At 38.6% G+C, this 11,171-nt stretch overlaps 2 protein-coding genes across 2 annotated transcripts; both read left to right on the forward strand.

Moving 5' to 3' along the window:
• The first annotated feature begins 4,399 nt into the window (after positions 1-4,399).
• Positions 4,400-5,263, forward strand: LOC145679760 (zinc finger MYM-type protein 1-like). The gene has a single exon (XM_081750317.1). The coding sequence runs from the start codon at positions 4,400-4,402 to the stop codon at positions 5,261-5,263; it is 864 nt and encodes a 287-aa protein (XP_081606443.1).
• Positions 5,264-5,272: 9 nt separating this feature from the next.
• Positions 5,273-6,511, forward strand: LOC145679769 (zinc finger MYM-type protein 1-like). Its single transcript, XM_081750329.1, has one exon. The coding sequence runs from the start codon at positions 5,273-5,275 to the stop codon at positions 6,509-6,511; it is 1,239 nt and encodes a 412-aa protein (XP_081606455.1).
• Positions 6,512-11,171: the final 4,660 nt, after the last annotated feature.

An 11,171-nucleotide genomic window follows, 5' to 3' on the forward strand; every position in this document is an offset into this window, starting at 1 on the left:
CCTTGTACCACCGAAACACAAAACTTTTTGCTAAAGCATCATCTGGGTAAGCCTGCTTGATCATATCAAACGTCTCTGTCGCAGATTTACCGAATTTAATGCAGAATTTAATCGCGTACCTGTGCTCTAATGAACGCTGCATTTTCGGCTTCCACCACTCACATAAACACGTCGCGCGAGAAAGCCTGTCCTGACTCTCCGTGTGCTCGGAGACAACTGACCAGCCGCTCGTTTGTTAGCTAGGAACGCCCTCTACCGGATCCAGTCGGTGCGCGCACGCTCCGAAGTACAGTCATGGCGGAATAAAATCAGTCCTATTACTTCCCGGACAAACCCTGTATATTCACACAAAATATATCCAATTTTAGAAATGTTTTTTAATTGTTCTCCCGTTGTTCAGTTCGTTTACATTGATATTTTATTTGATCCATGCGAAGAACGGACATAGCAGCTGGTACGAAATGGTAAAGTGTTTGTTATGGAACAAATTACAATGAATTCAATTACATAGATAATAATTATAATTAATAATTATTTCCTTGTTGAATTATAGATACTTTTCAGTGGAAAACTAAATAAAATTTAAAAGTTCCAAATCAACGTAAAGTAGACCAACGTAAAGGAAAAATGTATAAAATTTTCCATATAATTAAGCTTACAAACTTAAATGGAAATTTAGCTTAATTACATGGAATTTTTTGTGTCGTTTTGTGCGCCTATTTCCTCGTTTTCTGCGTCACCGGAAATGGGTCAATGTTATCCTACAAGTATGGCGGAACAAGTTAATGCTGTTCCGTCAGAAATGATTTCGAGCTCGTTCCCTTCACATCATCTTGTGCGTGTTTTCTACCGTTTTGTAAGCCTATTTCCACGTTTTGTGAATCAATGGTAGTGGGTCAAAATGGGCATTCAAAGTGGGAAGAAAAATTATCCACTCTCCCACCAGTATCGAATTTCAAGGTGGCTTTTTCGCATTGTTTAGTGCATGTTTTTACCGTTTCTGCGCATATTTTCACGTTTTGTAGGCCAACGAAAGTGGGTCAAAGACGACCTACAAATATGGCAGAAAAGGACATATCCATTCCACTTTCAAGGTCCATTTTGACCCTCTCCTACTGATGCACAAAGCGACACAAATCATGCGTAAAGAATGTGAAGAAAACGACCTCGACATTCGATGGTGACGGAACAGCATATTGTTATTCCGCTATACTTGTAGGCCCTTTTGACCCATTTTCGTTGTCGCACTAAAGTGGAAATAAGAGCACAAAACAGTACAAAGCACGCACTATACGATGCGAAAGAAACGACCTCCAAATTCGATAGTGGCGGAACAATGGCTCTATTTCCTCACACATTGATGGACCATTTTGACGCATTTCTGGTAATGCTCAAAACGTGGAAGTAGGCGAACAGAACGGTACAAAATACACACTAAACGATGCGAAAGAACCAACCCCGAAATTCGATAGTGGCGGAACAGTGAGCCATTTAACTCCCACTTTAAAGCCCCGTTTAACTTACCTTGGGTGATGCATAAGACGAGAAATAGGCGCAGAAAACTTAAAAAAAAACGCACTAAACGATGCGAAAGTAACGATCTAGAAATTCGATAGTGTTGGAAGAGTGGGTCATTTTAGTCACACCTTGGGGGCTCATCTTGACACACTTCTGGTGACGAACAAAACGTGGAAATAGGGGCACCAAACGTAACAAAACAGGCACTAGTCAATGCGAAAGGAAGGACCTCGAAATTCGATAGTGGCGGAACAGTGGGTCATTTTCGTCCCATTTTGGAAGCCCATTTTGACCCACTTCTGGTAACGCACAAAACATGGAAATGGGGGCACGAAACAACACGAAAATTCAGTAGTCGAGTAGTCGATGCAAAAGGAAGGAACTCGAAATTCGGTAGTGGCGGAGAAGTGGGTCATTTTCGTCCCACCTTCGAGGCCATTTTGACCGTCTTCCAGTGACGCACAAAACGTCGAAATAGGTGCACAAAAGGGTACGCGGTATGAAATTAACGACCTCGAAATTCGATAGTAGCGGAACTCTTGGTCATTTTCGTCCCATCTTGGAAGCCCATTTGACCCACTTCCGGTGACGCACAAAACGTGGAAATAAGGGCACGAAACGGCACGACACATTCACTAGTCGATGCGAAAGGAAGAACCTCAAAATTCGGTAGTGGCGGAGCAGTGGGTCAATTTCGTCCCACCTTTGAGGCCCATTTTGACCGTCTTCCAGTGACGCACAAAACGTCGAAATAGACGCACAAAAAGATACGCAATGTGCAATTAACGACCTCGAGATTTAATAGTGGCGGAAATCTTGGTCATTTTCGTCCCACCTTGGGGACTCATTTTAACCCACTTCCCATGACGCACAAAACGGAAGTAGACGCACAAAACGGCACAGAACGATGTGAAGGAAACGACTCGAAATTCATTGGTGGCGGAAGACCAATAATTTGTTCCGCTATATTTGTAGGCCCATTTTGACCCACTTTTCACCTCCGGTGCTTGAGGTCCCTGGTTTGATCCCAGCTCGCGCAGTTTGGACTTTGTGGTGGACAAACACCGTGCTCGTGGATTTTCTCGGGGTTCTCCCGTTTCCTCCCACTTTCTTCATTTCATTCATTTCCCATCATAACCGTCTCCTTTAGCCTAACGGGCGTAATCGTGGGGCGTAAAACTAAAGATTTCATATCATTTTTGTAGTTCTTACCATCAAGGCTGAGAACTGCACGGTCCAATTTTTTAGCCAAAGTAGAAGCCCAACCGGAATAGTGATGATGTCAACCGGCCCGGCTCGGTTCAGCTGAGCGTACAGCTTGAGCTGGCTTGGTTGGGATTACCCATCGACTGGGCTCAATTGAGCCAATGGCTTGAACCGGCTCGGTAAAGACGAGTTATCGATTCGGCTCGATTGGAGCCAATGGCTCGAACCAGCTCCGTTGAAACGAGTCCATAGGCTGGGTTCGAGTTAGCTTAACTAAGCCAATGGCTCGAACCGGCTCGGTTGGGGTAAGCAATCAGCTCGGTTCGGTTCGGCTCATGTGAGCCTTCGGCTCGAGCTGGCTCGGTTGGATGAGCTGTTGGCTCGGCTCACTTCTCAGTTCGGCTCGATAAGTGAATGATCTGTGAGCGAGCCGCTTGAGTCGTTGACAACCCTAAACCCGGGTCGAGCAGTTTTAAACATGTTTGGCTGGAGTCCCATAACTTCTAACAATTTTTGGCTCCAGCCCGAATACTTGCTCGTCCTGAACTCAAACCAAGAACCTCGTGACCGATGTCCTTGCCTCCTGAAGATTTCTTGACCACCGAGATCGACAGTTAACTAATTTTTAGTATTCCGATACAAACCGCCTATATTCCATGTTTATACGTGTACACGGTGTTATAATAATAATTAGTTATAGTAGTAATAGTAGTATCATTGATAATTATATTGTCTATGTAGGATACTTGAAGATAGTAGTACTTGGAACTACACAAAGGATTTAGCTCGAATTGGCTCGACTCGACTGGAAACTCGATCCGAATTCGAGTCGAGTTGGGGGAATTTTTTCGAGCCGACATCTCGAGTCGAACTCAAAGATGTCTGCTTCGAGTCGAGTAGAGTTTTAAAGAAAACTCGCTCGAACTCGCTCGTGCTCATTCCTATTGTATGCGTGACGGGCATATAGAGTTCTTTCGAGGGGGATAGAACCATAAACATAATATATTTAAAAAATACTTAGTTTCACGGCTTTCTTCCCAGGGGGGAAAGGGATGGTAGGTATCCAGCGTTTCTTATAAGTACCTTATTTGAAATATGTAAAACAGTAACAAGTGGACAATACAATATACACTCATCTTCTTATCTTCAGTTTTAATTGCTGATTTCAATTGTAATTAACAATTACAATTAACAATTACAAGTTTCAATTGTCAATTGCGATTAACAATTGAATGTTTCAATTGCACCCTTTGCAATTGACAATTAACAATTAAAAATTTCAATTGCCTGGTGACCAATTAACAATTGACAATTGACGAAAATTTAATTGCAAATTTTATGATTGAATTCAATTGCAATTGAAATTAATTGTCAATTACAAATTGAAATCAATTGCAATTGAAATCAATTGCAATTGATTTTCAGAGCAATTACTTTCAATTGATTGATCAATTGCAATTGATTTCAATTGATTTTGCCCAACACTGCCTTGAAATGTGTTCGCGATGGCTTGCACCCGACCGAATGAAACTGCCACCCCCTTAACAATGAAATAGACAATGCGGACACTGGCAAACGGGCTTTTTTTTTAACTATGGTCTTATTAGCGCTTATTCCGGCCTAGTCAGAGTCAGTGTAGTGTGCTTAATTTGTGTAGTGTCATAATTCGTGTGAGATGAATCAGGTAAGATACTTACAAACTAAAAACCTAGATTATCAAGATCGTCTTTTAGCAAAAGAATTAGGCCCACCAAGACCAGAGCTATCCATAAACCAAGTGTTCAAAGATAAAAATAGAACGTACAATAGACGTTTCAGTAAAAGCGTGTATGAAAAGTGGGAATGGATGTGTGGGTGTCCTATAACTAATGCGCTCTTTTGCTTTCCGTGCATTTTGTTCGGTAGAGAAGATATGTGGACTAAAATTGGTGTACGGGACTTGAAACATTTGTCTGAAAAAAGCAAAAATCATAGCTTTTCAAAATGTCATTTGGATAACGAAATGAGTCTCGCTGTGTTGGGGAAAACGGATATCAGGATACAGCTTGATAATGGTTACAGGGTGTCTGTACGCAGACATAACGAACTTGTTAGTAAAAATAGATACATTTTGTCACGCATTATTGATGCAATTAAATTTTGTGGGGAATTTGAATTGGCTTTGCGTGGACATGATGAAACAGACAACTCAAATAACCCATGTGTTTTTCAAGGACTCATTAATTATACTGCAGCTCTTGACAATGTTTTGAAAGATCATTTAGAAAGTTCAAGTGTCTTTAAAGGTACATCAAAGACTATTCAGAATGAACTTCTGGATGCGATTTTATCTGTTTGTAGAAAGTACATTGTATCTGAAATCTCCGAGGTTGACTTCCTATCCCTCCAGGCTGACGAAACAACAGATAATTCTTGTAAAACTCAGCTGTCATTAGTTTTGAGATATCAAATTGAGGGGAAGGTATTTGAAAGGTTTTGGGGTTATTTTGAAATTTTCGACAGAACTGCTGACGGCTTAGCAGCAACGATTTTAGATTAGTTAAGTGAAATGGGAATAGAAATATCTCCCGAGAAGCTAATATGTCAAACATACGATGGAGCTTCCGTTATGAGTAGACAGAAGGGTGGGGTGCAGTGCTTGATCAAAGATAAGTATCCAAAAGCAAACTTCATTCATTGTTACGCGCATCAAGGAAATCTTATTCTTAAAAGCGCGACATCGTCTTGCTCTCATAGTAGAATATTTTTTCAAGATTTGCAAGGCATACGGACATTCTTTTCCAGGTCTCCGAAAAGAATGAATTATCTAATAGAATATGCTGAAAAGAAGCTAGGTAGTGTACCGCCAACAAGATGGTATTTTCAGCACCGTACAGTTAATACTGTTTTTGAGCAAAAGGATAATTTGCTTAAATGTTTCGAACATATAAGAAACACCGAAATGAATGACAGAAAATCCTCTGCTGAAGCAACGGGGTTTGTACGAACATTGCAGGATCCTCAGTTCATTTATTGGCTAACGTTTTATCACAAAATCATGCCGCACGTCGCTATTTTCTTTGATTGCATCCAGAAGAAAGATACAGATGCTGTTAAAATCAGTGGATCTGTCAAACATTTCGTTAGTGCAATAAGTAGTGTTCGAAAACAGTACGAAAATGACAGTAATTACGTAAATGACACTAATGAGCCACTGAAGAAACGACAATGCGTTCAACATAGCAATACTAACAGCAATAGATTGGCAGCTCTGGAAGTTTGCGATATGATTACAAGCAGTATTAGTGATAGATTCCAGTTTTCCGATCATTTGTGTGCCTCTAAGCTATTCTTCACTGACAAATTTCCCCAGTACTTAAATGACTTCCCCGAGAACGACTTTCAAACAACTTTAAAAGTCTATCCTAGAATAAATGGTCCGAAATTGCGAACTGAATTGGAAGTATTGTACAGTCGTGAAGATATACGTTGTGCCTCTGGTGCAATGCCCCTTCTACAATTTTTCTATGACAATAATATGTTGAGAACATTCTCCGAGTGTGTGCTAGTGTTAAAAATAATAGTGACGATTCCAATGACGACTGTGGAAACCGAACGATCCTTCTCCACCCTCAATAGAATAAAAACATTCTTGCGGAATTCCATGAATAACGAGAGGTTGAACGCACTGACCATGCTATCAATAGAGAAGAACATGGTAAACGCCATTCCGGACTTCAATAAGCGTGTGATAGAAGAGTTTTCTACAGCCAAAAATAGAAGACTGGAACTGATATACAAAAAATAAAGGTAAGCTTTGCTTTGGCTTTTAATGTTATCCTAGTATGTAGCAGTAGATTATTTCAAATTATGGTAGGGGGCGGGAGGCAAGACTATCCACCGACATAATTAAAATTTTTAATTGGTATTTTACTAAAGTAGATTATTAATTATATATATATATATATATATATATATATATATATGACGCCCTAGTATGTAGGTATTTTGGATGTGCCCCACCACTTTTAAATTCCACGAGCCGCCACTGGATGAAGTGTCTCAGTCTTGGGATAAATATCGTATACAATTGTATTCAATAGTTCAGTGAATCGAATTTGCCCTTACCTGAAATCCGAGAGAACTCAAGGTATCCTTAAGTATTCAAAATTATAAATGTTAAATGATAATATGTAACTTGTAAATATTCATGATGGCGAATGTTACTGTACTATGAAAAAATATTTCGTGGTGCTATAATATAATAAAGGAAAAGAAAGATAAATATTTTTGAGTAAAGACTGACTCGTTTCTTATCTGTTGATATTTTAGTACGAGAACCAGTGTGAAGAGTCGCACAATGGAAATATTACAGTTATACTATTTTATGAGTACTAAAACTACCAGAAATTTAACAATTTGTATTACATTTCAGTTCGGTTTCGGTTTAGTCTGAACGGTTTGGTTCTGTTTGGGAACGGTTCGGTTTGGGAACGGTTCGGTTCGGTTTGGAAACGTTTCGCTTCGGTTTGGAAACGGTTCGGTTCGGTTTGGAAACGGTTTGGTTCGGTTTCGGTTAACCGTTCCAAACCGGTTTAAGTAACAAACCGAAACTGCGGTTTACGTTTTCAGGAACCGTCCAGCCCTATCTTCTGACGTGAACAGACCTTGCGTGTCATGTCAATCCACTCAAAGGTTTCTTCTCTAGAGCAGAAAGCTACTCCACAGAATCAACCTAATTAATCGCCAACAAGAGACTTACGAAGTTTACTTATCTCTAACACTGAACGAGGCTGTCATTTGGCCTGGTATGTATGCGAGCATATTCATGGCCGTTGACAAGATCCATTCTAGATCACCAAGTAAATTCCTTTACAAAAATAGAAGCACCAGATCATCTGTAGAATTCTGCATAGATGATCGCATCATATAGCGGAATATTAATGCAAAGTACCTAAAGTACATTCCTTGCATAGTCCAGCTAAGAGCCGTTAACATTGGGAAGAAGAAAGTCGAAACACACAGATATGTTCTTAGAACTATACTTTAGACGGTTTCCAGAGAACATTGTACAGCTCATATTGTTCTTAGGACATGCAAATTCGAAATATTCGAGTTTAAGCCTATTGACGTGGTGAACAAGAAGTCATTAGGTGAGAAAGAATGAATATCTCGGTGTGCTCTTAAGGTTTAGTACAGAGAAAGACCGTTAAAATGATGGACAAGTTCATAGGTCACTTCTGATAGAACAGGCATCCGCGAGCTTGTAAAGCTTTTTATAATATGCATCCTCATCGAGAAAAATCGCCTTAAAATGAGCACATTAGCAGAGGTCACTTGACTTTAATGTAATAGTATTTTATAATGTCTGAAAAGAGATATTAATAAGAGATTAAATCGATCTCTAAGTGATGCGGTATTAATGAAAAAATTTGAGGATGGATTTGGATGTTCGATTTTTAATTACTGGTTTAGATTGCAACAGGCGTGCCAATAATTCGAGGGATCTATTTCGAGGTGTCCGGTAAGGCTAAACGGCTTATGTTCTTACAATCCTTTGAAATTTAAAATTCACAAGTGGACATCGGTATCTATTCCTTAATTCCTAATAGTTTACAGCTAGTAAAAGAATTCAACAATTATTCCGAGGCCGTAGGATTTGTGTTGTGTACCTAGGTATCAAAAAGGAAGCAGTAGTTCTTTTTAGAGCTATTTAACTCACATTATAGGATGGCGTACCATTTAAACAACCGTGGATTTACTTCTTTTTATAAGACGAGAGTATTACAGTTGAATAGCTTTTGGAACGAACAGCAATTTGTATTAGGTGAGCCCCTGGGATTGAAAAATGTTGTGATACCAAATGTAAAAAAGATATGTATTAATTTATCAATGTTAATCATGCAATTGCTATACTTCCCATTTATATGCTATATAAGTTTTAAAGATTTTTTGCTGCTGAAGATATCTGCTTATGACTCATAACGCTGTCACGTTTTTCTTTATTGTTAGCCTGATAGAAACGGTTTAATCCAAAAAGTTGTGTTTTTACGAATTTATTATTTAAAGATAAATAATAAATTAACCTGTGTGTCCTGTGTGTTAACACTCGAGGCTATCAAATATGCGTTTAATTAGCGTCCTAACTGCTCACTAGGACTTACATACATAGTTGTGTAGGATTCACTATGTTGTGGTCTATCATTAATAATATTTTCCCGATTGTATCCTGTAAAATTGCTTTGGAACCCATTATATTTTAAACTCCAAAGCAGCCTTGCTTAGGGCCTGAGACCGGTTATCTGATCGATGAGAGAAATAAAGCATCGACCTTTTGAGATCTTCTCTTAAACGGTTAGGTGGAAAATATTTACGGTATAGTCAATTCTGTGTTCGCTACCAACTTAGTAACACTGGTCATCATCACAAGGCAACCAAACTCTGGCCTAATCAAATAATCTTTTCACATAAGTGTGTGGCACTTGGTTTGATTAGTAACAAAATGCCACACCTTTCATTGAGCAGAAAAACGAATTTATATCATATGTCCCTTGATGAAAATTCTCCATATCCAAGTTTTTGAATGAAAAAGTAGTCTTGTATCACGGTAGCATTATCTTGATGAGAATATCATATCACATTTCATCATTCTGACATCCACATTCCCTCTAATGTTATACGCTCATGTTCTTTGTGTCAATGCTGTCTTACTCGGAAGATTTATTCAAGTCCTCACTCGTGTCTCGCGTCTCGTTTTCCTATTCTCAAACAACCTTTGGATAGCTATTCCTCTTTGAAAGCTTCCTCACAACGATTGTGTAATGGTGAAATACAAACCTCTTGTTTTTATGCAAGCAGTGTAGTGCCTCTGTATTTCTTCAATATTTCAATATCAAGTACTAATACTAAATATTATACTCATCTACATTCAGTAAATAACTGCAAGAAAACTGAACAAAGCACATGCAAAGAACATTTAGAATATTAAATCAGCCATTATACTAGAAAAGTGTTCAAACCGTTACGCACCTGAAGAAATTTGTGAACGTCCGAAGTTGTAAAGCCTTTAGGAGGTTTGAAGTTCAGTAATTTCTAAGCACGAATGGTTACATTATGTCAGGAAATAGTATAAAAGAACTTTGGTATATCCTGTACACTATGACAACTTTAGTGAAAATGCTGAATGGCCATGCCTACTGAAGATCTTTGAGAACTCACTTCTAGACTTTGCTCGGGGACCTGGACATGGGGGATTAACTCAACGTCAGACACCACGTTAGCAAGATTAATCCCTCATTCCCAAATACTATTACGATAACAGAAGTTCTACAGGACTTTTGCGGGCATCTGTTAATCATCAGAGCGACACCTAGATTTAATGCCACCTTCCTTGTCTCATAATATCTCAATGCGCAACAATGTCAATGCGATTGCGATGAATATTGCGGATTCTCTTTTGTCTGGAGTATTAAAACCCACACGTAGAAGGAAGAGTCCTTCTACACGCAATAAGTGGACTAAAAATGGCAATTCAAATCTGCGTTAAGTACGTATACAAATTATGTTAAACTCTTATTTTCACCTTATATTTTAGAAGATAAATTACCATTAGACATGGAAATGCCATAAGAGAAAAAAGAGCTATCGGGAAATGTCTGCAACGATCGAATTTAATTCTGTTATTGAAGCTACGATAATTTAATCACAATTCTTGAGAAACTTGCAGATCAATACTAGACGGCTTCAAATGATGCAATCAGTTTTCGAAGGATCAAAGGTACCTGTATATGGACAACAGTATTAGAAGAAATTAGAAACGGGAAATCTGTAGCTGTTGATGGGTGTGATTAAGATCTTTTAAAAATCTTGGTAAAAGACTTCCTGAAGACCACATACAAAAGAATCGAAAGTAAATGCTAGGAAATCATTAAATTGAAAGAAACGTTAGCGTTATGAAAAGTTAGCTGTTACTTTTTTCATGATGCAACAGGCTGTGACACGACCTCAGCTATCCTCAAGAGAGAATAGTTTGCAACCTTCAAGATCCTTCAAAAGGAAAAGAACTGTGCAATTTATTCCGTCTTCAACCAACCAAATCCTAATCCTGATACAATGGTCAAGATCTGACATTATTTATTCGCCTGTATGGAGAAGGAAACATGTTTTTCCTGGTACAAAGCTATCAGGTATATCAAAAAGTAGATAAAAGCTTCAATATGGCCACTTTTCTCTAACTAACACGGTCATAACAAAGCAACCAATCTGTGGGTTAATCAAATAATCTTTTCAAATAAGTGTGTGTGGCACTTGCTTTGAATAGTAATGAGCAGAAAAAATCATTTATATCAGAAGTCTCTTGATGAAAATTCTCCATATCCAAGTTCTTGAATAAAAAAGTAATCCGAATACACGGTAGCATTGTGTTGATAAGAATATCGTATCACCTTTCGTCATTCTTACATCCTCTT

This window comes from Thermobia domestica, chromosome 1 (assembly GCF_964235325.1).
Source record: "Thermobia domestica chromosome 1, izTheDome1.hap1.1, whole genome shotgun sequence".
NCBI lineage: Eukaryota > Metazoa > Arthropoda > Insecta > Zygentoma > Lepismatidae > Thermobia > Thermobia domestica.

Excerpts from the sequence above, each read along its gene's own strand:
- LOC145679760 (XM_081750317.1), top strand. The coding sequence starts at position 4,400 with ATGAATCAGGTAAGATACTTACAAACTAAAAACCTAGATTATCAAGAT.
- LOC145679769 (XM_081750329.1), top strand. The coding sequence starts at position 5,273 with ATGGGAATAGAAATATCTCCCGAGAAGCTAATATGTCAAACATACGAT.